This window comes from Mauremys reevesii, linkage group 13, assembly GCF_016161935.1.
Source record: "Mauremys reevesii isolate NIE-2019 linkage group 13, ASM1616193v1, whole genome shotgun sequence".
NCBI classification, from domain to species: Eukaryota; Metazoa; Chordata; order Testudines; family Geoemydidae; genus Mauremys; species Mauremys reevesii.
This window is the reverse complement of record NC_052635.1, coordinates 8,836,285-8,864,140: the sequence shown is the minus strand read 5'-3', so window position 1 is coordinate 8,864,140 and position 27,856 is coordinate 8,836,285. Positions and strand designations below refer to the sequence as shown.

General features: G+C 46.6%; 1 protein-coding gene and 1 long non-coding RNA gene across 2 annotated transcripts in view; both read right to left on the bottom strand.

Moving 5' to 3' along the window:
* Positions 1-4,539: 4,539 nt before the first annotated feature.
* The window catches only part of LOC120379924 (maestro heat-like repeat-containing protein family member 2A), a 270,114-nt gene continuing 246,797 nt past the window's right edge, over positions 4,540-27,856 (bottom strand). The window contains exons 17-21 of the mRNA XM_039497439.1: positions 9,895-9,947; positions 7,100-7,207; positions 6,628-6,747; positions 6,432-6,499; positions 4,540-4,618 (exon numbers count right to left, since the gene is read on the bottom strand). Coding sequence (XP_039353373.1) covers positions 4,540-4,618; positions 6,432-6,499; positions 6,628-6,747; positions 7,100-7,207; positions 9,895-9,947 — 428 coding nt within the window. The remainder of the gene's footprint in view (positions 4,619-6,431; positions 6,500-6,627; positions 6,748-7,099; positions 7,208-9,894; positions 9,948-27,856) is intronic.
* On the bottom strand, positions 11,379-12,605 carry LOC120380277. The gene is made up of 3 exons (XR_005587687.1): positions 12,221-12,605; positions 11,714-11,754; positions 11,379-11,392 (listed from the first exon to the last, which is right to left on the bottom strand). It is a non-coding gene; the product is annotated as an uncharacterized LOC120380277 (long non-coding RNA).

Genomic DNA, 27,856 nt, shown 5'->3' with positions numbered 1-27,856 from the left:
GTAAGACACTTCAGGAAACCAATCATTTCTACATTATCTTCAGCTTAACTATCTGTGTTATAATGGAAGAACGGCTAATTACCTTATGTGAATGAATGTAACTAGTTTACTGTGTATGCACAGGAAATAGAAGATTATCTTCAAAGCAAAGTACAACAGGCCATCTGCATTGGGGGAAGGTCCTTCTGTGACAATTTCTGTGAGGTAGGCTTGTCAGCCTGGTAGAATAGCTATAAAAGAGAAGGCTTGGGCCTGATCCTATCATCTCTAGACCGTTTAAATGTTGAACAGGGACAGTGTAAGCCATAGGACAGAGATCTTCCAAATAATCATTTGGAAGAACCTGGAAAATGCCTGGAAAAACTAACAGACATTACATCTAAGCTGCCTTTGGATTCTGATCTGTTGGGATGATTCCAGAGAGACTTTTACAAACCAGCAGTTTATTCCATCACTGTTGTGATCCTGAACTATGAACATGGAAAGTCACTTGTCTGGATATTGATCTTTTAACCATTTGTAACTCTTCTTTCTTTTAACAATAAATCTTAGATTTAGTTAAGGATTGGCTGACAGCGTGATATTTGGGGAAGACCTGAGATTCACATTGACCTGGGGATAAGCATCTGGGACTTTATGATCAGTGAACCCCACATATGGTGAATCAGGTTTCCAGTAACCCCTCACTATATTAGACATAGAATATCAGGGTTGGAAAGGACCTCAGGAGGTCATCTAGTCCAACCCCTGGCTCAAAGCAGGACCAATCCCCAGACAGATTTTTACCCCAGTTCCCTAAATGGTACCCTCAAGTATTGAACTCACAACCTGGGGTTTAGCAGACCAGTGCTCAAACCACTGAGCTATCCCTCCCCTCTCTTCCAAGACAGGGATGTTTAGATGGGAGCCAAAGTCTGGAATGCCAAAAGGGGACCGCGTTTGGCATCTTGTTAACTAGGGTGGAAGCTCTTTTGTTGTTGACTTGGTGAATCTAATGATAGAATAAGCCATCAGTTTGGCGGTTGTCTCCTCTACTTCTTGCAGTCTGCCTGCAGTGTGGTCACTGCATTGTTGTGTAAACCTCTCTCTCACGGAAGCAGAGGGATGTTAGTCACCTTGAGATCCCAACTGCTGTCCTGGAAGAGTTTTTCATGCATTTGCGTTGAGTGTCAGATCTGATGTAAGCAGGGAAGTCAGCTCAAGGAAGAGTAAGGCTATACTCACTGTGCTATGAACTGTCTCTCGATAGGCAGTCAGCAGCTGGGTGCTGGCCTGCAAGGCCCTCTCTCTCTCCCACTCCTTCCCTGAACTGAACCATGTCCTTAGGAGCTGTTGGTAGAGCAGGGGAATGGACAGAGTTAGTACCAGAAAGTCCCTCCCAAAAGTTCCTCTTAAACAGGTTTAATTGTCACTAAAATCCCTCTCCAAAGCATCTGACCTCCATGTAGCAAAGGAATTACATGTCTAATGGAAGAGCCCCTTAGATATACAAGTCCCAGGGACCAGATTCACCTCTGGTGATTGAAGCCAAAGGAGTTACATGAGAGATGAATCTGGGCCCGTGTATGTGATGTCTGCTGTAGACTGTCTGATGGGAGCTGTCTAGCACATTGCATGCTGTTTGATGTCTGCTGCTGTGTTCTATTTCCTGGGCAACTTCTCCCACATTGATTGGCAAAATGACAGAGAGAAGCATTTCTTTTTATTAATTTGAATAAGAGCAGAGAAGTCCCCCCAGCCCAGCTCCTTTTATAACTTCATTTTTATACTGAACGTGCATCAAACTCCCCACCCCTCAGCCCTTCACAATATTCTGTTCATGTCTGAGGAACAGGAAGTTTCCTCTGAATGAGTTTCCATACACAGGGCTTAACTCAATATTCATGAATTCCTCTTAGAAGAAGTGATCAGTTTCAACTGGTTCTCTTGGATTTGGCTACTGCAGTGGTGATTTTCTTGCCGCTTCAAGTAGTGTCAATGACACTGTAAGAACTTGGTCCCAATCCAGCCCTGGCATAAAATGGCATAGCTTCTGTGGATTTCAGTGGGGCACATGCCCGCTTATCCCAGGAAGAATTGGGTGCTTTCTCCCTAAAATTCACTCCATTGTGGAAAATTCCTCCACAACTGAAGCTTGACCCCCTAAATCTCTGACTCTTCCCTGCTGTAACACAAGAAACAATCTCCACCACGGTTCAATGGACTACTCACATCAAACATTTCCTGGAACCAGTCTGCGGTTGGTTCTTCCTCCAGCAAAGTCTCCACTAGCTTGCCAAGGGCTTCCAAGGATCTCACATAGAGTGACTGAAACCAGAAAAGAAGGAGTGAGGCTCAGCACAGATCATTTGTGTGTGTGGGCTGGGGAAAGCTAACTATAACCTTGCAGGGGGGCCATGTGGGACTGCCATCACCCAGTGCCTGCTGGGCAGAAATACAGTGGATGGTGCCGGAGGAGAATTGTTGTCACGTACTTGTATATGCTGAGCATCCTTTGCTGTCCCGTCTTCCTCTTTCATCTTCTCCAAGGGAGGAAGGGGAAATAAACTTTTGAAGCACTGACCAAGGAGCTCACGGTTTTCCTCCAGGGTCAGAGATGGTTTGAGCTTGCTGGCAGAAGAAAGATAGAGAGAAAAGTCATGCATTAGACTCAGTACCACCTCCAAGTAAAAGAAATGGGTCCAATGACTAGAGATTGTCCCAATCTAGAACCCCAAGTGCAAACAACCCTTCACTTTGCACCTCTCTTAAGTATTGGCTCCTCTAGAAGTAAAGCTAAAACTTCAAATCTCCTTTTAGAGAAACCCACAAGCTTCCTCCCTCCTGCCAGCTAGCCAGACACCTCCCTCCCCATCTGAACTCTGCTCCATTGTACTGCATGCCCCACAACCTCCAATCTTGTGTCTTTTGAGCACAAACCCCCAAATGGACACATTCAAATCCTTAAGAACTAAAGTCCTGCTGGTGAGCAGCATGTGAGCCACAGGGCCACCCAGAGGATTCAGGGGGTCTGGGGTCTTTGGCGATGGGGAATTGCCGAAGGCCCAGCACTTTGGCGGTGGGTCCCGGGCGGAAGTTCCCCGCGCCGAATTGCTGCTGAAGACCTGGGCCCCCGTGAGAGTTTTCCAGGGCCCCCGGAGTGAAGGACCCCACTCCAGGGGCCCTGAAAATTGCCCCATTTGCTCCCCCCGGGTGGCCCTGGTGAGCCAAACCCTGCAGGCTTTAGACTGCTCCCAACCTGACACTCATGAATTAACAAATAAGAAGGCATCACAGTGCCAAGAAATATGGCAGAAAATAGCCTACCTCAGATGTCCAATGGCAAGAACTGCCTGGTAGCGAACTGGAGATGCCAGGGAATCCAGTGGTTCCTGTTTAATGAAGTCCTGAAATGCATGAATGGGGACATCGAAAATGGGAAATGGATTTGAAAGGCAGAGAGGCCTTCCTCTCACACCCTGAAACAGGGCTATATGCCAGACCTGGAATAAACAGACACCGTGCCCAGCAGGTTCTCTGCCTCAGAAATGGGCTGTAGGGCCATCTGCAGGCTGTACAGAGGACAGAAAGAGAACTCACAAGACACAAGCCATTCCTTCCAGTTACAGCCCACAATATATGTTAGCATCCCTGCCAAGCTCAGAGTAGACCCAGCATTCTGGGTGCCATGCAGGTAGCTCATGAGACTGCAGTAGTACAGTCACAGCCAATGGATAAAATATCATCTCCCCAGAAAACCAGTCTCATTACATTACAACAAACTCTCTTGTACTTCAGTCCTCAAAGCTCCTAATCACTCACCAACATGTAGCCAAGGAGCTCCAGTTTGTATGAGAATTCGAACTCTTGGGAGTCTCTGGTCTCCAAGATGGCACAGCTAATCTCCATGACATTCTGGATGAGGGTTAATTTTAGGTTCATGTCCTACATAATCGAGAAATAGAAACAAGAGGATGTGGATGAGAAACTGAGAGAAGAACCAGAGTCCAGAAGATAAAGATCAGGAATTAAATCTAGCCTCGGGAGAGGAGAGAGGTGTCCCCAGACCCCAGAAGGTAGAGGACCCTGGCTCTGCACCCACCTCAGAAGAAGAGAAAACCCAGGTTCATCAAATAAATCCAGGCCTACTTACACCAGAGCAGCCAGGACTCCTGCTTGATGTAGCAAGGAAACCAAACTCTGTGCAATTTAAACAAGCAACTTGTGTACAGAAAATGCAAGAGCTGAGGGCAGATTATTTAGAATGTACCTTGTTCGCAACAGTGATGGCCAGCACCTGAAAAACGAAATGCAAAACAGCTATTAGCAATGTTGATAGTCCCACATAACACACATCCTCAAAATGTCCTGGCTGGTGAATATGGAGCAGAGAGAAATCACTATTGTTAAATCTTCCAAAAGGCAGGAAAGGTATCCAGAGGGGGTGTTTTGCAGAGGTCATTATCAGGGGCCATCCTCTGTAGTATTTGCATTTGTGAACTACTGGAAGATCTCAGTTTGGTTCAACTGTTTTTGGCAATGCCTAAGTGAGAGTCTCAGTTAGACAAGGCAGAACTGAATGGCAAAGTGATGTGGAGAGGTTGCACTGAGATGAGAGTCAGGACCAGCAGTCAGGCACCTGGGGAACAGAAATAACGGAGCACACAGACAAACAAGACGACAGATAAGAGGTAAGGGAAGTAGTGAGTCCAAGAAACAGCGTGACAGCAAATCAACTACATACAGGCTAGCACTAGTCTCTCTTGGGTAGCAAAAGATAGAGCTAGATACACATCCATATGAGGGGAGTTAGATGTTATTCTGAATAGCCTGAGTGTCACTGCATCTGAATTACTGTGTAGCTGGGGTCTACAGAATTTCAGAAGACTATAGAAAAACCTAGCGAAAATACAAAGAAGAGCAACAAAAATGATACAACATGTGACAGCTCACACTCCGTCCATTACAGTTTTAAATTTGAGTTATGTGACACTTATCACGCAAAAGCTCTTACCTGACCACTGGCTCTGTAATGGAGAAGGATGTTCTTTGTGATGTCTGCCTCTACTCGGGAGAGAAGCTGGTCTTTTGGAGCATGGACAGCCACGCTGCTGTAGGCCAGCATCAGGGTGCTGCGAGTCTTGCCTCTTCTCCCATGGTGGTAGTCCTAGACAATCAGAAAGTTCTTCTGATTCCTTTGCTTTGGAATTTGATCTGCTGCTGACCGAGGAATTCCTCACAGCAGCAATAGCAGCTTGCGCTTGCAAAGCTCTTTTCAGCCAAAGATCTCAAACCACTTGCAAAAAGTATTTAAGCAATATAATAACTGTGAGGCGTGGAGATATTAGTATCTCCATCATTCCCACTAGGTAACTCTGACACAGAGAGCCTAAAATGCTGAACCTACAGCAGTGAAGTACACGGGAGCTTAGTCATTGACACTGGTGGGTACAAGATCAGGCGCTAAATGTCTTGCCTAAGGCTGCACAGTGAGTAAATGGCAGAGCCAGCAGTGGAAGCCCAGAGGCCTAGTCTCCTGCTCTAGCCTTTAGATCAGTGGTTTTCAACCAGAGCTACTTGTGTACCCCTGAGGGTCTGCAGAGGTCTTCCAGGGGGTTTATCAACTCATCTAGCTATTTGCCTAGTTTTACAGCAGACTACTAAGAATGCAAGTACAATATTTATATTCCAGTTGATTTATTTTATAATTATATGGTAAAAATGAGAAAATAAGCATTTTTCAGTAATAATGTGCTATGACACTTTTTAATAATTTTATGCCTGATTTTGTAAGCAAGTAGTTTTTAAGGGAGGTGAAATTTGGGGTACACAAGACAAATCAGACTCCTGAAAGGGGTACACTAATCTGGACAAGTTGAGAACCACTGCTCTAAATCACAGGTTCCATAATTGTCATCCGTAGCCCACTGGTGGTCTACCTAAAGCAGGTTGGTTGGCCACATGTTGCTTGCCACACCTCCTCATTTCCAGCCACTAACTGGGATTAAAAAAAATGCTAAAAATCCCTAAAGCTTTTCCATGCAAGCGACTGAGGTAGTTCCCACACATTGTACATGGGAGGGGCGCTCAAGCCATGAGACATCAGATGATAAAAATCATTTGAGAGAACCCCAGCTCCAGAGTGTGCTCCTCTCTGCTTAACTGCAGGCGTCACGTAGAACGCACACACTGGGGAACAATGCGAGCTGAGCAGAGCAGACACTACCCCGGGGCTGCTGCCCCTGGTTTAGAGGGAGAGGAAGTTGGAGAGAAGCCCCTGGCTCCTTTACCTTCAGGCGGCTGATGAACCCAGGAATCGTAACCTTGCTCATTGCAGCCCCAAACTCCTGAAGTGCGTTGAGGGTGAGGTCCAAGTGGCTCTCAGCAGAGAGTGCAAGGATGGAAATGACTCCCTGTCACCCAAGAAAAATACTGGTTAGGATCTAACCCACGAGTCCCTTCCTTTCAGCTGAAGTGGTGTAAAGCGCGAGTCAGGCGTCAGACACATGGGCAGCGGGGGCTGAGTGAAACAGCAATGAAGAGGATATGAAGCGAAATGGCATCTGTCCCAGGCCAGCTCAGAGCTGAGCCCCACAGGAAGCATTCAGGGGTTACTTGGTAAAGTGGGGAGAGGGACAGAGTCCTCACCTGTCTCTCAGGGGCTTCCATATAATCTGTTGCTTTCAAAAATTGATGAAGCTGGGATTTAATGTGGCCCAGGTCCTGACAAACTGCTAAGGACGTTCCTAGCGCCTTATACAGGAAACTCTGAAAGAAAGAGACCGGCACTGAGATACCAGTAACAGAACGTGCCAGTCAGTACAGAGCCAGCTCAGCAACACTCAGGAAAGAACAAGATAGCCAAGTCCAAGCACCCATACTGCAGAAACATCCCATCATCTAGCCCAGCCAGAGAACCAACAATGCAGCACAGACAAGCAGCCTGTCCAAGCAAATATTGGAAGGGCAGGGGGGCAAGAGAGCAGGGAACAAGTAAAAACAAATTTTATATGCAGAATAAAATATAAAGTAATGAAGCCTTGAGAGAAGCCTTATGCAGCCCCCCAATCAGAATTTCAAGGGAAATTAACTAGAAACTAAGCCTTAACAGAAAACAAACCTTTTCACGGGAGGGGCTGGTATAGCTGGCCATCTGCTGGTTCAACTCAAGGCTTATCTGGCTGCTCCAGGCACTGTCGTCTATCATCCCCAGAGATGTTCTTAGGAACTGAGTGTAAAAGAAGAGAGTTAAAGCAGATGGTTAATTGCAAGAATTTGGGGTTGTTGTGGGGTTTGTTTGTTTATTTGTTTGGTGTTTTTTTTTCTTCCTTGTTCTCTCTTGTAAACTTTCCAATATTCAGGTGTCATGGGAAGGTTATTTCCCTATTGAGAACTATAAACATCGACAACCCAGATTTCCTCTGCTGTCGTTCTTTAACCTTTGTGTGATGATTCCTCTCAGTCCCCAAATCCAGATGAACAGTGAATTGGAGAATGAGATGGAGCCAAGAAATCTGACCATTGAGGAGTGATTTTATAGTGGATGGAGGATGGGTCTAGTAAACTTTGAGCAAAGGGCCCTGGACTACGAAGGACCAGGCACCTTCTCTGAAGTGCTATGAACCCTTTATGCCACCTCCTGAGGGTCCCCAGAGTTGTGAGGTACCTCACTACCCCTGCCCTTAGCATGAGAAAACCTTCTCTGTGCCTGCCAGGTGTCAGCTCCTGACTCAGCCAGCCACAGGAAACACAAGCACGCCCTTCTCACCCCATCCAGGTTCCACTCTCCTTCTGCAGCTAAGCAATCGGTACAGTCCAACCACCGAGCCCTCTCTGCAGCCCCACAACGTCCAGCCCCTGTTCCACTGGACACTCACAGAATTCATAGGTTTGCTACACATCACCTTACCAGTTTCACCTCAGCATCACCGCTCCATGGACTTAGATACATTTATAGTGAAAACAAGCAGAGTTCAATTGACAAAGATCAGAGAGTTGGGAAGCAGCAAGTAAAATTAATGTAAACAAATGGTTACGTAAAAATAAAATCCTAACACACTTCTAGAGCTTGAACTTAGATAACCAAATATTCCCCTGTCTCACAAAGGATAGCTCCCCCAAATCTCTCTCCCAGCATGAAACACCCAGACCAAAGATCATCCTCCATTCATAAGACAAGGAGCTGTCAGTTCGTCCAATAGATGAAGGATACCTGGGGCCAGATACCTCTGGACCTCCAGATATAGTTCCACGCATCCATTGTCTTCATTTGAAAACAGGGTAACTCCTATTGTTTGCTTGTTTTTCTTGTATCAAATCTCCTCTGGAGACTTCACAATCACTTGATTAGAATTTTCCTCTGTGGATGAGCATCCACTGTGATTAATGACTCACAGGCAGATAAGCGTCTCCTGCCTGAAAGAAACTTGTTTATCACTTTCTGGTGAGCAGCCCCAACTCACAGACCTTAAAAGCATCAATTTCAGTATAGAACCATAGCACCTTATATATTATCCATCCAATCACTGTGCAATGCTTATGATGAGCCGTGTGACACAGGTATCCAGTAAAGGCTTTACATGACACCCTTTGATTATATAAAGATCAGATCCAGGGAATCCAAGGTAATAATTGGAGATGTACCAATCTCCTAGAACTGGAAGGGACCTGGAAAGGTCATTGAGTCCAGCCCCCTGCCTTCACTAGCAGGACCAATTTTTGCCCCAGACCCCTAAGTGGCCCCCTCAAGGATTGAACTCACAACCCTGTGTTTAGAAGGCCATGCTCAAACCACTGAGCTATCCTTCCCAATCCTGTAGCCTAAGTCAGTGGACACCCAAAGGACCAGGAGTCACACCTCATCTCCCATTGAAGTCAGCCAGAGGTTAGTAACTTTCAGCACTTTGCTGTTTCAGGCCCTAATTTTGAACAGCAGCCAGGAAATCTCAGAAACCTCACAAGAAAACCTAATCTTAGTTGATTTTTTAGCCCAAAGAATTTCAAAGGAGGCTGGATCTGGAATGGGGAACTCCAGAGTGTAATCCAACCCCAAATGGAACTGCAAACCTTCTGGGGCGTATTTCTCACTAGGTCCCTTCCTTTCATTTTCAGCACTCGCCATCAAAGTGTTCCTTGTCTGGATTTACATGAGGCTGCAAAGAGCTCTTTCTGAGCAGAAAGGCTTCTCCCTGAGATACAGTCACCAAACCCTGTCTTGTCTCTTTTCCTTTTGGGGTTTCTCACAGCAAATTTTCTTTTGAGTGGCAAAGAGAAAAAAAGAATCCTTTCAATGTCCCCCAGTGGTGCATTAGCACCATGAGCATGCTGGTTTTCTGGTTATGTTGTGTGTTGTTCCCAGTGGTAACGCAGAGTTATTTATAACTAGCGCTGGTTGAACAATGGTAAGTCCATTTCACAAAGCAAGTGGGAGTTTTTTGTTTTCTTGATTTTTCAACACACACATGAAAAGTGAAAGAAACAAAAATATTTTGCTTTTCAAAATAAAAATGACCATTATTCAGTTCTTTGTTTTCCCCTTTCCTTCCCTTTATCCTCGTCCCCAGGCCTTTCCTCCTCTTCCACTTTGTGACTGAAAAGCCGGGGTGGGGGAGGGGAGGCAGGGGAAGGAGACAAACAGGAAAGCAAATGAAAAACCCCAAAAAATCAACTTCAGTTAAAAAAAAACTGAACATTTTCCAGTTGGGTTGGGTTTGTTTTGTTTTGTGTTAAAAAAATTTTTTTGAAAGTGTCCCATGAAAATAAAAAAGGCCAGTTTTCACTGAACAAAAGTTGCAAATGAAATGGTTTGACCAGCTCTGCTTAGAACGAATAGTTTATCATTAATATTTTCCCCAGCTGATACATTTGGAGGGGGGAGGGAGGGCTGTGACAATACAGCTGAAAGCCATCTTGTACCTGAAGCAGCATGTGCTCCCACTGCACGTGGTCCAGGGAATTCTCTGTGTTTCCTATGAAGCAGGAGGCAAAACAATAATGTCAGCTAGGTTAGCAAGAAGAGTCGTCCCAGGAATCTCCTTTGCAATCAGTCCTTCGAAAACCCCTGCTCTGCCAAGCTGTAACATGCCTGCGCTTTCAAGGCTAAATGGGACCTACGCCAACGTTCTTTGTTGGACCCACAGAAAGTATCATGTTATGTACCCTGCTGGCATTTCTATTCAGGGTCAGTCAACCCACCAGGAGTGAGATGCTGAGCACTCCCAATTCCTTTTGACTTTAATGGGAGCTGAGGGTACTTAGCATCTCAGAAAACTGTTCAGCACATCAGAAGACTGGGTTTAATGTGAATACAAACTTTTCCTGCATAATAAAAGATTCTGGACTTGATCCTAACTTGATGTAAATCGGTGTAGCTTCACTGAAGTCAATGGAATTATACTGATTTACATCAGCTGAGAATCTGGCCCCGTTTCTGAATGTCCAGCTCTAACCTACCCTTCTTTAATGTCGGCACAAGGCAGTACTGGGGACTCTGTACAGCAACAACTAGGGAAGATACAGCTCATTTTTAAAATCTTTTTTTGACTATCAAACCCACTTGAACATTGTGGGGTCTGACCTTCATCAGAAACATATCGGGTTTGGGCTCCACGTAGGGTCTGTCATACTCCACAGAGACTACACTGGCACAACCACGTCATTGGAGTTCTGCTGGCATAACCCCATAGTGTAGATGCAGCTACACTGACTGAGGAGGTCAATAGATTCATACCACTGTAAAATTGCTGAAAGACATTATTAGGCCCATAATACCTAGAGTCTACATGGGCACCCACTTGGCCAACCTAGCTTTTATGGCTCAGGCTTCCTTACAGAAAGAAAAACTCTGGGTTTTTAATTGAATCACCCTTGAAAGTAAACATGGGGTTTAATTTTCAGAAACATTCAGTTTGCAAAATCAGACTATATATGGAACCCCAAAATATTTCACTAACCTCCAACTTCATGTGTAATTCACCTTCCCAAACATTAACCTAGCAAAGGTGTGGGGAACGGCTGTAAAATTTCCATTCAGCTGAAACCTTCCTGGCCTGATTCTGCCCGGATTGAATTGGCTTCAGTGGTTTAACTCTAGATTTAGCCCAGTGGTTCACAGTTATCCAGATGAAGGAAAAGTGAGGGCCTAGAAGCCCAATTTCACCCCCACTGTTCCCACATACTGCAACAGGAATGGCACACACGTGTCGATACGAAGCTGCATTTTCTGGCTTCCCTTCTATGCTCCATGGACCGCACTCCTCCTAACTAGCACTTTACCTTCAATGTACTGCAGCAGAGATGGGATCTTTACTCCCACATCTCACCCACTGCTACATGGATATTTTGGTGCAGGGCCTGTAGTAACTGCAAGGCAGCACATCCGTGTCCTTCTCCTGCATAAGGACGAGGCTACTACCTGTCAGCGAGAGAGAAGAACAGGCTAAGTTTGGTCAGCACAATACCAGTGTGGTCCTGAAGGAGGGAATAGTTCAGACTCTCTCATTGTGGAGACCATACAACAGAGTTGTTGATTCTACTGCAGTGCCTTCCTGAAGAAGAAAGCATTCTAGCTAGTACGAGGATGCAGAACAGTGCCTCAGGAGAGGGCAGAGACAGAGAGATCCAAATCATACACATTCCTCAGCCTGTCTACAAGCATCTAGCTAGAAAACCCATTTTTATAGTTAACTGTCCCACTTCACATTCCACAGAAAACCTATTCTCATGGTCTACTCACCAGGAGTCGTGCCAGCAGCCCCTGGGGTGTAGGGAGTTTCACTAGGGAAAGAAAGAGAATATCATGAATTCTGCCAGACTTTCAGAGAGTCCTGCTGATGTTATTCACCTAGCCATTTCCAACGTGCCCACCAATGTTGAATGCAGCTGATCATAATTTGCATTTCCATAGTGCTTTCAGTCTGAGCTTCTCAAAATGCTTTACAGCCATGAATGAATTCCATCTCACAGCACCTCTAGGAGATTGCCATTAATTACTCCTTCATTTCACAAGTGGGGAAGCTGAGAGAGAAAGATCAGGTGATTTCCCCAAGGTCACATCAGAATTTTGGTGGCAAGCTAGGAACAGAACCCACATTTCCTAGCTCCATCCCATGGCCATGTTGTAATCACAAGACCATCCCTCATTTTAGCCTTCTCATTGCAGATGAGAGAACTGGAGCAGACTGAACCTGTTCATTGCGTAGTGTGCCTGGAGAGAATAAATGAAAGAGTTTCTGTTATAAACCTGGTCCACCGTAGTCAAGGCAAGCAGCTTCTTCTCCTTCCTGCTGCTTTTTCTCAGCCAGCTCCCTAAGGCATCTGCAGAGAGTCTTCAAAGTACCAGTGTACTGAACTGGCACCACATATTCGAGAAGCCTTGGCCATAACACCTGCAGAGAAGAGCGAGACTGTTCAGTACGCAGCTATTTCCATCCCCCCACCTCCAATATCCTGCTGTCGGAATCCCTCCCTCTCATGTAGCTTGTAGCTTAGCCCCCTGGGGGACCTAAGGGGCAGTTGCACTCAGACAGTGGAAAGAATGAAGAGAAGATCTCTGCAACATGATTCCTTCCAGTTCAGTTGCTTTCTATCTTTTCTCTAATGTGAACCACTTACTCCATGATGAAGGGGTCACATCCCTGACATGAATCTGACATGCTGTTCCTCCATTATGCTGACTGTGCAAAAAAGCTTCCTTGTGGGGAGGTACAAGGAAGATAAGGAAGAACGTCCCTATTTCAAGAAGCAGTAGCAACAGGTCACTTACTTGGGTCATTCCAGTGACCGAGGTGTCCAGACATTGCAGGATGTCAGTGCACAGGGTTTGGATCGTGTTTTCTTCCGGAATAGCCTGGGTGAGAAGTGTTGTACCCTGCTGTGAGACAGCTCTATAGAACTTATTAGCTAGTAGCAAGACACTGGCTAGAGAATCAGTGTCCTTCTCTTACAAAGCCATCATGAACATTGACCTATGCCTGCTTTTATATTGCACTGGAAGTGCACAAACATCTGAAGGGAAGAGAATAATGGAAACTCTTAACTGGTGGGTCAGATCCCAGGCTTAGGAAAACCCTAAAGTGAAGGGAATGATTCTCCGAACACAAGAGTTTCAACAGGGTTAATTTTCTTTAAATTTGAAAACTGTTTCATCTTTTTATCTCTGAGGAAAAACATTCAGACTCTGCCCAGTGGAAATCAATATGCAGAACCAGGGGGATCCACTCTGTTTGTTCTGATGCCCCAACCAGCTTGGTCATTCTGGGTGTAGTGAGTGTGATTCTATCAACGGGCCTAATTCTGCTCTTACTTACACTGGACTAAATATTGATTGACTCTACTGATTTCAGTGTAAAGGAGAGCAAAACTGGCTCGAGGAGAAAAAGCAGCCTTCCTTAAGATGGGGTGTGTGTGCGTGTGTGTGTGGAAAAAAGGCCCTTGGAGAGTATTGCCACAAGCTCCAACTTTGAAGAAAAGGGGCCAGGCAGAGCTAAGATCTTCAACAACTTACTGTAAAGTTGAACTGTTTATGTTAATACAGATCATGGATCCAATCATGGAGCACAAAGTGTCTGGAGCCCCTGGCTGTGTCCATGGATAGAAATACGGATTGAAGACATTTTTAAACTAGTACATGTAGATTAGAGCATGTAGTGAGGGAAATATGCAGCAAGCTGTTCCAGGCTCTTGACAGTCTGGGATGCAACCTGCATAACCTCGGTATTTTGCTGATAGTTTATGTTTGCTTCAACAGCCACCGAATTGGGCACCATTATGTTCTCTGGAGAGTCTATTGAAAACAAAGAGATGTGCTTTCTTGTACAAGAACATTTCACTGAAAATGGTGTTTTCAGAATTTTCAATGACTCATCAGAGGGTTGAGGAACCTAGATGACTCTGTTAGATGTAAATACCCAGTGTGAGAGTCTGATCTGTTACACTAGTATAAATCCAGAGTGACGCCACTAAAGTCAGTGGAGTTACCTTGACTTTACACCAATATAACTGATCAGATTCTGGCTCTAATCCTTCAGTCCAGTTGTCCTTGAGTCAAAACTCCCACTGAAGGCAAGGGGAGCAGTCAGCATGCAAGAATGGTAGGACCGAGTCTTAAGTGTTAAGAAGTCTCCTTACTAGTTTGCTGGTGGACACGCTGAACTCCGTGAAAACATGTGCTACCATATCCCAAGCTGCACAGTTCTCCACACTTTGTAAGCTGAGCAGCCTCTGGATGAAATGAAGAACTGCCTTCCTCACCTGCAAGGGCAGAGATGACACACATGAGTTATTGTTATCCCTTCTGCCTGAAATAGGAGATAGGATATGAGAGTCCTTATGCTTTTGATTTGATCTCCTTGGCTTATAAACATGGATCCATTTAACACAGTCAGGATAATGACATGCCTTCTCTAGTCTGCAGTCTCTCCTCTGGATCTGAATGAAAGCTCCACCCAGATGTCCATTCATCCCATATCATTGAAAAAAAATTGAAATATTTCACTGCTCCACACACAATCTTACCGTAGCATTCTGATCACTGAAAGTGGATTTCACTGCCTTCACAATCAGACACTTTTTCGGTCTTGTCTCGGGCACTGAAAGATAAGGAGAGGTGTACAGTACTTCTTTGTTCCACACACTCACTTTCCACATTGGAATGAATCCCGGATTTCAAAAGGCCCTATTTAAGAGTAATACCAAGCTTCTCTCATACACAGAATCAATGGGGAAAACATAGGACCAGACTCTGGTCTGAGTTACACTAGTGTAAATCGAAAGTAATTCCAGTTCTATAAATAGTGCCATCATGCTGCCATGATGGAAATAGTATAAAAGAATTAGATAGACTGAGGTCAATCTGTGTTTAACACAGTCTAACAGAACTCAGAATCTAGTCTACAGTGTCTAATACTGACGATTATCGAGTCAGGGGTATTATTTTATTTTTGATTATCGTTAATGTGCATTAGCCCCAAGTCAACTTCTGTATCTGAAGTTGAAAAATACCTTGGGCTACATTCAGCTCTTAGTTGAACCTGTTGATTTCTGTGTGGCCATAGGGGGGTAACTTAGGGCAGCATTTTGCCCCTTAGTGGATATCCAGACCACTGGTGACTGTGTGTTATAGAGATTCTGTGCCCCATTTGCAGAGGTGATGAGTCTGTTACAGCCCTGCCGGGCCTACAGAGCCTTGGTTCTTTCGCTCAATCTATAGTAGCTCATGCTTTTAGCTCTGGATCAGGGCTGGCTTTAGGCCGATTCCCCTGATTCTCCTGAATTGGGCCCCGTGCCTGACAGGGCCCTGCACATAACTGGACCCCACGCCCAGTGACCTTTTAAATTTTTACTCACCCGGCAGCGCTATGGGTCTTCGGCGGCACTTCAGTGGCGGGTCCTTCACTCGCTCCGGGTCTTCGGCAGCACGTGAAGGACCCGCTGCTGAAGTTCCACCGAAGACTCAGAGCGAGTGAAGGACCCGCCGCCGGAGTGCAGCCGAAGTCTCAGGGCACCGCCCAGTGAGTACAAGCCCCACAAATCAGGCCCCGCACTTCCTAAAGCCGGCCCTGCCCTGGACGTCCCCAACTCAACCCTCAGCATGTTGGCCAAGAGGGCAACTGGCACAGTTGCTCCTGTGTTACTTACAGTCAGCACCAACAATAGCTCTGAGCAGATTCAGAGATGCCACACGAACAGCCTCATTCTCAATCTCCAGCTGCGAGTGCAGAAAGGCTATCAGATCATCAGGAGAAGAACGGGCTGCAAGGCAAGAAATCACGTCCTCGCTGATGACAGAACTCTTATTGTTACCATACCTTACAAAGGTAAGGAAGTTACAAGGAAACTACTGTGTAACTCAGAGTTTCTTCCCCTTACCTAGCTGAACTACACAATGGACCAGCTCTGTGTGATTTTCCATGCTGAGCGGCTTAGCTTGAGAACAGATCTGTGGGAAGAAGGGAAATGGTCAAAGAAAAACTAATCAGAAGCAATTGAAAAGAAAATGTTCAATTAATTTCTAAGCTTCCACTTCCTACTTGTCCAACTAGAGGTCTGAACCCCAGGTGGATGGTACTGAATGCACAGCAAGAATCAAACACAATGTCCAATACATTAGATGAGAGAAGCTAGAGTGTTTTGAACGGCAGAGCTCATCGAATCAAGACACAGCCACAGTGTTTACTGTACAACTCTGACTCCCTGATAAACGGCTTATGGTAAAATTGCTTTACAAACTGAGCTGGATATTAGCCAAGAAAGTGAGACCACTACCTGCTTACTCTGAGCCTGCAGAAATCAGTAAGGCATGAGGCAGTCCCCAGGCTCTGCACTATCATTTCATAGATTTGGATTGTTAATATGCTTCAGATCTGCTGTGCCTAAGCTCAAGGGATCCAAGCAAAACCACCCTCACCTGGTTATGCAGAGCACTGCAGATGGCTTGAAACTTCCTGTCAGGGAGAGGGATCTTATATTCACCAGAGACCTCCAAGAGCTGGCTCAGACTCTGCAACAGAGGGTGAAAGTCAGATGGTGGCACACACAGGAGCAATATGTAGTGACTGAAGCAGATTCAGGGATTCATGGATTCCAAGGCCAAACGGATTATTGCCATCATCTAGTCTGACCTCCGTATAACACAGGCCACAGACCTTGCCCAGAATAATTCCCAGAGCAGAGCTTTTAGAAAAACATCCCAATCTCTATTTAAAACTGTCAGTGAGGGAGAATCTGCCTGGCCCTTGGTAAATGGTTGTAATGGTTAATTATCTCACCATTAAAAATGGACACCACATTTCCAGTCTGAATGTGTCTTGCTTCAGTTTCTAGCCACTGGATCAAGTTACCCCTTTCTCTGCTAGACTGAAGAGCCTGTTATAAAACATGACTCCTCATGTAAGATATTATAGACTGTCATGAAGTCACCTGTCACAGGATAGGTCCACCCTGTCAGGGTGGTACCAGGTTGTGGAGGAAATGAAGTAGATCTCGGCGGCCCAGCTGGCCTAATCTCCTTAGCCACCGCAGCAGTCCTGACTCCTATGGCAGCATAGCCTAATGGTTGGGATCAGCGCAGCAGCCCTTCAGTGAGGTTCCACGCCAAACAGCCTGAGTCTGTAGGGCTCCTTCTAGGTATAGCAGTGCGGCCTAGTGGCCAAAGTCAATGGAACCACCCTTGGCAGCAGAGCAATGCGGCCTAGTGGCCAGAGTCATTAGAACCACCTTTGCAGGAGGGAAGTGTTGCCTAGTGGCCAGCCCTTCTCCACTGGGTCCTACGTATTCCACAGGTCCCAGGCCAGGGCCCTGTCTTGCCGCAGGGTATCTGCCACCAAATCAGCGGGATCCTTCCAAAACACACCAAGTCAAAGCCCAGTGCCTCAACTGGATCAATGCTTAGTCTACCTAGGATACTTTCCACTCAGGAATTCTGTGGTCTCTCCTCCATCTCTGGCATTGGGCGGTTGGGGTCGGTTGCAGCCACAGTCTGGCTGATCTCTGAATCCTGGAGCACTGGCAGTCTCTCTGCAGGAGCCTCCAATGCACCCAGGGCCGGGCGCCCATTTAGGCGAGCCAGGCAGTCGCCTAGGGCGCCAGGATTTGGGGCGGCATTTTGCCTGGAGGGCGGCAGGTGGTTCCGTGGACCTCCTGCAGATGTGCCTGTGGAGGGTCCGCTGGTCCAGCGGCTCGTGGAGCATCCGCAGGCACGCCCGCGGCAGGTCCACCGGAGCCGTGGACGGACCCTCCGCAGGAACGCCCGCGGAGGTCCACGGAGCCGCGACCGGCGGCAAATGGGTAGAGCCGGCCCTGCGCCTAGGGTGCCAAAAACCCTGGCACTGCTCCTGAATGCACCTCTGTTTCTTCGGCAGCCATCCCAGACTGAGCTGAGTGGCTCTCTTTAATATCCTGGTTCCAGCTGAAGCATGCCCAGCAGAGATGAGGGGCCATGGCCTCCTTAACCCATAAAGTATGATTATCCCGTGTTGAACCAATGTTGGGTAGCTAAACCCAATCACACACCCTTTTACTTTCTGTTTGTTAAACTAAATAGATTGAGTTCCTTGATTCTACCACTGTAAGGCATGTTTTCTAATCCATTAATCACTGTGGCTCTTCTCTCAATCTCCTCTCCAATTTATCAACACCCTTTTTGAGTTGTGGGCACTAGAACTGGACACCGTATTCCAACAGTAGTCACACAAGTGCCAGATTTAGAGGTAAAATAACCACTGTACTCCTCCTAGAGATTCCCCTTTTTATGCTTTTCAGCTTTTTTGGCCACAGCATGAGCTCATGTTCAGCTGATTGTGGTGATCATGATGAACAATCTTTTTCAGAGTCACTGCTTCCCAGGACAGCATCCCCCATCATGTATGTATGGCCTAAATTCTTTGTGCCTAGATGCTCACATTTACATTCAGCCATATTTAAATGCACCTTTGTTTGCACCCAGTTTACCAAGTGATCTAGATCTCTGTGAATCTGTCCTCGCCATTTTTTACCACTTCCCAATTTTTATCTCATCTCCCAACTTTATCAGAGATGTTTTTATGTCCTCTGCCAGGTTATTGATAAAAAGGTGACAATCGAATTCTCCTTTGCTGCTTCAAGCTTCCAGAATGTCTCTGATGCCATCTACAGATTTTACTATATTGAAGCAGTTCTGTAGTGCTCTGATGCTATCAAACAAGTCCATCATGCGTTGGTTCCCTCCAAATCATGGGTATTTCAACCCCAAAAGTGACCACATACTGTACCAGAAAGCTTCAACCAACAGAGATGGTGAGTAAATATCACTACCAAGAAGTTATAGCTGTCTCGTGAGTTCATTTACAACAGTGTAGCCGCACTGAAGACAGAATATGGCCCGTTAATTCTTGCTCATGTGGTACTCAGGGTAGATGAAATAGAGAGAGAAGGGGAGTGAGACAATATCTTTAATTAGATTATCTCACCCACCTTGGCGCTGTTGGGACCAACATGGCTACAACAACACTGCATAGAACGGGAGGTGAAATAGACAGGCAATGCTTTTAGATCCATCTAGTTACATAATCCAAAGCAATCACCCTCAAGCCTCCTTAGTATTAATTTTCAGCCATTGACCATTGGCTTGGTACTGACCAGAGACAACATATGGCAGACCATGCTCTGAGGAGCTTATGAACTAAAAGAGAGACGCAGAGTTGACAGGATGTACTGGGAAATCATGAGGGAGGATCTTGTTGGGGAGGGGGGCAGGTGTTTTGTTTGATTTCCTTATCATCCTCCCCAGGAAACAGAGGATGCTTTTCATAAGAGGCATTTACCTACAAATCTTCTTGCCTGGCTCACCATGTGTATAAACCCAGAACTCGTGTGGATATTTATTTTCTAACAAGTCACTGTCTCAACCAGGAAACCCCACTGGCAGCAAATTCCTTGTGCAGTTCATACATGCACACACATAGACAGTTACCTTAAGGAGTGGTACTCACCTTGGTGACGTGAAAAACATCAGTGTTTTCATTATATTGCTCAAGGAGCCATGAGAGGTGTTCAAATATCTGATCTTGATACTCCTCTTTGTGTAGCAGGAGGCTCATCATGGGACCAAGGGCTTTGATGATAGCCTGCTTGAGCTGCATAGATGAGACACAGAATTTATGTTCCTACTAATTCATTCAGTATCATCCAATGGGCACACCTTTTCTACTTCCAATGCCTGCAACTTCCCTTGTTCCACTGTAGGAATGGGCCTATCTCAATATTTCCTGGTAAAGAACCGGGACTCGTAGGGTTGGTTTCAGGATTATATCCTAATGCACCTCACAACTATACCAGGTAAGATATTCCCAGATTAGTATGCATTCTAGGCCAACTCATCCCTGCTGGAACTCCACTGGGGCTGAATGGAGGAATTAATTTAAGCCACTATCCCATGTTTATCTGCACGTTAGGTGCATAAAACTAGAATCCATGTACACTGCGTACTGACAGAATTTCCATGATGTGGTGACATTATAAATGTTTGGGTTTTAGATGTTTTACATGACACTCTGTTCCATCCAAAAGGACCTACCACTAAATGCCATCATCACAATGAGTGTCAGACACATAGAATTTAACGTTACAATTTCTGCTAAAGGTTTAGAGAACCAGCAATTCTCACCTCCGGCTCCTCACAGGTCAGCCAGTTGCTGGTCACATGAGTGTAGACGGGAAGAAAATGATTGCAGAGTCGCAATTGGCCCACTTTGGGGAATGAGCACTTTTCCCAGTTAGCCAAAAAGAGACGTACTGCCCTTGACCATTGTTCCAGAACTGCATGGACGGAGAGAAGACAGGCAATGTGAAAAGGACACATTAGTAACGAGGAGAAGTTGCTTTATCCATGAAGACACCCAGGCCAAAAGTTTACTACAATTCCATGGCAGCTACTGCTCTGTTCAGGACTAGACGCTGAAATCCAACATCAATTTTGAGCTATTTCTCTTCCCCCCATTCCGTGTCTTGTTTCTCAAAAGGCTTTTTAATTTGCAGATCTCTCAATCTTTTTTCAATTACCAGCATCTGAAGACAATTTTTTCTCCCTTCCTTGTTACCTCTTAATTAGAGCTGCTTGAAAAAACAGTTTAAATTAAATTACAAATCTTTACTGATGGTGATTTTTTCTTTCAAAATTGCAAAGTTTAAAAATCATTTCTATTTTTCAAAAATCAAAAAAATCCAGCCACCTCTTTAGATACTCAGAAACACTGGATGCACACTTCCTGATCAGACTTGTCACTGACATTTTTCACATTTGTTTTTCATCAAATTTGGGGGAAAAATTATGGAAAATATAATTAAAAATCAAAATATTTCAGCAAGCTCTCCTCTGAACGACTCGTGTCCTCTGCAGTTATTGTTTATTTAACTCTAACACTGGATGATTTTATCTCGAGTTACAGTTTGTCTGAAAGATGTTCAGTGCCCCTAACTGCCATTGGCTTTACTGGGATTTGAAGGTAGTGGGGAGCACTTTGCCCTAAAGGTAGGTGTATCTAGTGTCCTTGCTAAGAAGAATTAGGGCCCAATCCTGTTGTCTATGAAGTCGATGGCAAAATTCCCATTTACCTCAAAGGCACAGGATTAACCCCTTACTGAGCATCACCTGAAAAGCAAAGGAAGAGAGAAGTGGAGAGGAAGAGAAGACAGAGAAAGAGGGTGAAAGGAGATGATGATAAAGAAACTAAGAGGAGAGAATGGGTGAAGGAGTGGGAAATGGGATTTTTAAATGTACAGTATTGAAATCTGTTCCCTTCACCTCCTCCCCCAGGAGACTGCCGGCAGATGGGCAGCTTCAGCCTTTGTGTCTGTTTATTTTAAATTATATCCATGAGTCATAAAGGGCTTGAACTTACAAATGCTCAGTGCCTCCTGCAAAGTACAGAGCACTCTCAACTTCACTGAGTGCCAGGAGCCAAGGAACGCACCACCTGGTGCAATCCAGGCAGGGAGCACAGTTCAGGCATGTTTGCAAACTTGGTCAGTCACCCAATCTGTACCAAGACTCCCTAAATATCCATTTGGGGCACCTGCTGGCACTTACCACCGCAAAATGCTTGTCTCAGCCTGCCGTCCTTGACGAACTCCAGCATGGAGAACATGGTGTTCAGGGTCACTCTCACAAAAGGGATACACTTACGTGCTGCAGAAGAGAAGGAAGATAGATAATCGGCTGCTCTCTGCCTTCTTAGAACACACTTAGAAACACTGAGGGGCAGGATACTATGGGCTCCTGGGTCATTTTGCGCTGCGTAAGCAGAGCAGACTGGCTTTAAAGGAGCCATTGAAAGCCAGTGGGGGATTCACCCTGAAGAGAGGAATCCTGCACCAGTGCACAGCTGTGCCCGATGCTCAACTCACTCCCAGCGTAAGGAGAGAGAGCACTGGGGCCGGATGGGAAGTGGGGTGGAGAAGAGCTCCACTAGACCTGATCTTCCACTCATTCCCATCCTTAAGGAACTTCAGTTGGGGGCAGAAGTTAGAGCTTCCACTGCCGTCTGACAGCTCATGATCTGGAAGCCAGAACTAGCAAGAGCAGTGAATCCTTTGTCTCTCCACACACGCACGCACACACTCAAGCAGAGCTCTGTTTAGCTGCAACATTTTTAGGTAGAGAGAGTAATCCCCTGTCCTTAAATGAAAGACGATAACTTTGAAACAAAAGATGGAAGTTACCATACCATAGGCTGATGACAGGTTGGCCAGCGTAACTAAAATAAACTCTTCAGGCAGCTTCGGTGGTTTCAGATGACAGTGTAGCTCATACATGACATGATCAAAATAGCAGCTTGCCAGAGTCACTAACGTGTTGCTAGCTGCCACTTTTACTTCAGTTGTTGCTTCCTACAAAAAAAACAAAACAAAACAAAAAAAAAGAGAAAGACTGAAGTAACTGAAGCCGGTTGCACTAGCCAGAGTTGTTTATATGAGTCAAGATCTTATTTCTGTGCATAAGTTCCGAATGAACTCACCCAACTTTCTGCGGATACAGTCATTAGTCATAAATATTCATTGAGTCGTTTGGCTAAACAATTTTCAGCCTTCGAGTTGCTTGCAAGCTGCTTAGTTAGACTATTCATTATTAGCTCCTTGTGGGTGGATGACTGGTCACCTTAGTCACGTGATATTTTGCCCTGCCCTGCCCTGCCCTGAGGAGGTAGTGAGACACAGACAGCTTCAAGATATTCAGAGAGCTTTCCTGGAATAAACTGTCCCCCAAAAGGAGGCTGACTTCCTTTGGAACAAGAGAGAGATTTTTCCATGGGTTTTCCTGCTGCCAAACTAGATTCTAAATCCAATGCTGCTGCTTTTGGAGATAGCTCAGATTCTGTCTGTCTGTCTTAGAGCTTTATACTGCCACTTATCCCTATAGTATCAGAGCGCCTCCCACATAACATCAGTATCAATAATGAAATCCCTAGTAGACTTTGGGAAAGACGTGCTCATTAAGAAACCACAGGCCTGTCTCCGTGTCTGAGATCATGTGTCTCGGGTCCTGATCCTGCAAAGCACTTAAGCACATGTGTAACTTTCACATGTGAGTTTTCCCATCTTATGCATGTGCACAAGTGCTGTCTAGGACCTGGGCTTTGGTCTGGAGGAAGGTGTGGGCCTCTAACAGAAGAATACATTTTCATTTCAGTATATAGTTTATCCCCCCCCCAAAAGAGAGTTTTAATTAGTTAAAGCTTTGGATCCTTTGATTAGTAGCTCAGGAGAACTAACTTACCTGAGTCTCTCTCATCTGGTCTGAGGCTAGGCTTACAATGTTTTTCACTAGCCTTATCTCTAGGCCCCCGGTGTCCTGCTGTAATACCTCCTCCAGGATATAGTAGATGGCTACTCTGTTTTGCTGGGGACAAACCAGAAAAGAGAAAAAAAAATTCGGAAAAGTTTTTCTTGATGACCACACAGTAATTTTACAAATAAGCCCCTGCCCTAAAGAGCTTCCAATCCAAACATGAAATTATTAGCCTAAGTCTTATCATAACAGAGCAGGTCTGTGGCCAGGAAGAGAATCCATATCTCCTGAGTCATTATCCAGAGTCCTATCCCCTAGGCCACACTGACTCCTCAGCCAGCATGCTCACACAACTACTCCATTGACTTAATTGGTGTAAAACATGCCATGCCCTCCATAATCACCATATTAGCAGCACTTCAGAAGCAGCCGAACAATTGACATATTTTAATCTTCCTGCAGAGAAAAAGCCAGAAGAAGCCTCCTTCACTGCCCCCTTCTCGAGTTTCATTTATTGAAAACAAACAATAAAAAGGAGCCCTTGCCCTTGCTCTAGTCATTCCAGACAGAATTGGTAAATGTGTAATTACAAAATACCCAACTCCCGCAGTAAGTCCTCAACAGCTCCTAGCAGAAATTAGCTCAGCAGTTAGATCTACATTGACAGTCGCACAGTTAAAGGTGTCTTTATGAGGCCCATCAGTGTAGAAATTCACAGATGATACTAAATATGGGGGAGTTTAGTATCAGCTGGGACAGAAAAAAATAAAGAGGGACACAGAGAAATTAAAACCTGAGCAGAGAACAAGATTCCTTTCAGAAAACTGCAAACTAGCACATCTGGAAAGGATGTAACTGACATAATGGGAGGGAGAAAAGTGGGAAGCAACAAGTGCCCTGGGGTGACAGTGAAAACCAAGTCAACGTGTATATGCAAGGGGTGACGGCTACCACAAAGAGCCATGTGGGTTGGGTCTTTTCCACACAGGGATCAAGGCACAAAGCAGGAAGATGACAGTTCCTCTCTGTTCATCTAAGGTGTGACTGCATCTGGATTATTGCATTTTCTAGCACCACATTCCCAGAGAGAGCAACAAACTGGAAGTAATTCATGGGAGAGCAAAAAGAATGCAGGGGGTGGCAGAACTGACTTCTGAATAGAGCCCTGCAACCTGACCCAAATCCTATGGGACCTGACTACAGGCATCAGGGTCAGGTTGGATGAAAAACAACTGGCTCTTGGGCTCAGGTCAGGTCGGCTCTCCTCCTTTAGCCCATGGATCAGCACAACAGGGGCAGTGTCAGAGGATGAAGCCATCGATGCACATCGTTGCCGCTGCGCCGGCTCCATGAGCAGGATGCAGTGGCAATATCTGGCTTGGGGGAAGGGTTGGGACCAGGATGGAAAATGATTCAACCTCTCAAGGTGAGGTGAGTGGGCTTGGGGCCAGTTCAGGTTGGGCTTCAAAACTGGGCCTGAGCAGACCTCTACTTCTGAAGACAGACTGAAAGAACTGCCAAAGGCAGATGCAAAAAGACTAAGATGAGGGGGACACATATACCAATACCATACAACTATATGTGATGTGAATCAAGGAGGAGAAGATTTTAGGCAGTGATGAGCTCCAGTTGGTGTTGGTTCGTTCCGTTCCGAACAGGCTGCAGGGGGAATTAGAACCGGTTGTTCCAGGACAAACGGTTCTAAAAAGCTTTAAATTTAACAAAGGCTAGGCAGCTGTCCACCCGGCCCGGCCCCAACTCACCTCACTCTCCCTGAATGCTCCACCCTCCTTCTCCTCCTTCTCTGCTTCCCGCGAATCAAATGTTCGCGGGAAGCCTGAAAAATGCAGCAGGCAGGTAAGCTGGGCGCGGGGGGGACGGTGTGTGCATGGCCCAGTCCTGCTCCCCCTGGCCCTGGCCGAGCGCCCCAGCCAAGCACCACTGGCTGGGGCTGGTCCCGGCTGAGCGGCTCGGACCCGGCCCACCTGGGGACCCGCAGCTCCGGCCTGGCCCGGGGAGTCGGGCCCCGCGGCCCCGGCCTCCCCAGCCCCAGCCGGAGCGGCCCCGGCCACCCCGGCCCTGGCCCCCCCGCGCTGGCCGAGCAGCCCCCGCGCCGGCCGAGTGGCCCCAGCCCCGCGGCCCCCTGGCGCCAGCCGAGCGGCCCTGGCCCGGGGAGTCGGGCCCCGCTGCCCGGCCCTGGCGCCGGCCGCCGAGCGGCCCGCCCGCCCAGGCTGGGGAGTCGGGCCTCGCGGTGCCGCGGCGGGCGCCGGCTGAGCAGCCCGCCCGCGTCGGGCCCCGCGGCTCAGCCGTGCCGGCCGAGCGGCTCCGGCCCGCAAGTCGGGCCCCCTGGCTCTGGCCCCGGTGCTGGCCGAGCGGCCCGCCCGGCAAGTCGGGCCCCGTGGCCCGCCCCGGTGCCGGCCGAGCGGCCCGCCCGGCAAGTCGGGCCTCGCAGCCCGCCCCGGTGCCGGCCGAGCGGCCCGGCCCGGGAGTCGGGCCCACGGCACTGGTCGAGGTCCCGGCAGAGCGGACCCGACCCAGGCAGTGTGGTAAGGGGGCAGGCAGGCAGTGTTCGTGTGTTGTGGGGTCAGGGTGGTCAGAGGGCAGAGAACAGGGGATTGAATGGGGACAGGGGTCCCGGGGGGCAGTCAGGAAGGAGCAGGGGTTGGATGAGGTGGCAGGGGCAGTCAGGGACAGAGAGAAGGGGTAGTTGGATGGGGCAGGGGTCCCAGGGGGCCATCAAGAATAAGAGGAGAGATTGGATGGGGCTGCAAGGGGCAGTCAGAGGACAGGGATGGGTCAGGGGTCCCAGGGGGGTGTCAAGGAACATGGGGGGTTGGATGGGGCATGACCCCGGGGGGGCACGACCCCCTCATGAGGTGAGGAGGAGGGAACCGGTTGTTAATATTTTGGCAGCTCATCACTGCATTTAGGTAAAAGTAGGAGTAATGGGATTAAACTAAAAAAAGACATACAATTTAGACTTTAATAACAGGAAAAATGCCTCACCTGTGAGATGGGTCTATAAGGTTATGACATAGTCTTCCTAGGAAAATAGCGGAAGTTCAGTCATTAGGGCTTTTAAAATTAGTTTGGCCAAACCAGTGGGAAATGGCCATTTGGAATGGTTCTGCATTCGCAGGGAAATGGACTGGATGATCCAATAGATCTTTTCCATCTCTGTCTCCTGGGAGTCTCTATATCTAGGTGACCTGCATGCCAAGGTCATAAAGCCCTTTGGAATGTTCAGAGCCAATCAGATCTCTCGATTGGCTAAACATTCCATTGGTGCTGCTTGAAAAGGAGGCTTCTGCAAACTGCAATCAGAACACACAGCTCCACTGGGGAGAAGCTCCTTCCATTCATTTTTAAATGTCAGGAGGATTTGTTTAATTGAAAATTGTCACTGATAATTTATGAATACATAAGCGCTACATAATACAAGTAGCTCTGGATTAGGCAATAATTTTATTCTTTAAAACCAAAAGAGATTCATCATTAATCAAGTAATTCAAATAATTAAAGTACTAGGAGGCCAAGACAAGCAGTTCGGTTCTGCTCATAAGGGCTAGTGGGGGAGGACAGACTGGGGCAGGGGCTGAATGGGAGTGGAGACCCAGTGTTACAGGGGGGAGGGAGGTTCAGAACCACATAGTGATGGGGGAGGAGGTGCAGAGCTACACAGGGACAGGGGATGGTTGGGTGGGGCATAGAGCCACATTGGGATGGGGGGAGTGGGTATCTGAGTGGGGGTGCAGGAACACATGGAGGCAGGGGCAGATGCCTTACTGAATGGGAGAGGTTAGGAGTCAGCCAGGGTCTGCATGGGGAGAGCTCCCTAGCAATTCCTCCCCGCCCCTCCCAAAACTGTTCCATACCTTTCCCATCCATACCCAGCAACCTCCAAGTTCACACCCAGGCTCCTTCCCAGCACCACCTCCCTCTCCCTCAGCTCCTCCATTACACCTGACTCCACCAAGCCATGAGGGGTGCAAGAAATATGGCTCTGTAGTGAGTTGAAGTGAATTGTTACTCAGAGTTCTGTATTAATATGAATAGTAAGGAATCTATTTGTCAAAAAGATTTCCTCAATCCTTTTTGTTGTCTATTGATACAGACATACTTACTGACAGGGATTTTGAAATAAATAATTTGAACTGGTGCAATTATATTGTATATTTGCAGAAATGTTAAAATACTGTGCGCATCATTTTTATTTTTTTGTTGCAGAATCCGCCCCCCGGAAAATATATAGATAAGGTCCCTTCAGTGCTATAATCTCAATAATCTTTCTTATGATGACATGAGTGTTGGTTAGGAATAAGAGCAGGGAGTCAGTTCACTTGGGTTTTATTCACATTCTTTTACTAACTTGCTAAGTGGTGTTGAGCAAGTAACTGAATTCCCTGTGACACAAATCATCTGTAAATGGGGATCATGCTTACCATTCTCACAAGGGTGCTGTGAGTCTTAATTCACTAGTGTTAGGTAAGTGCTTTGAGATTTTTGGATGAAGATGCTAAAGAAGGGCAAAGTATTATTGGAAGAGATTACTGCAGGTCCTATAGTGTACTTTTACTATATACAACCCATGTACTCCACTGTGTGAAAACGGACAAT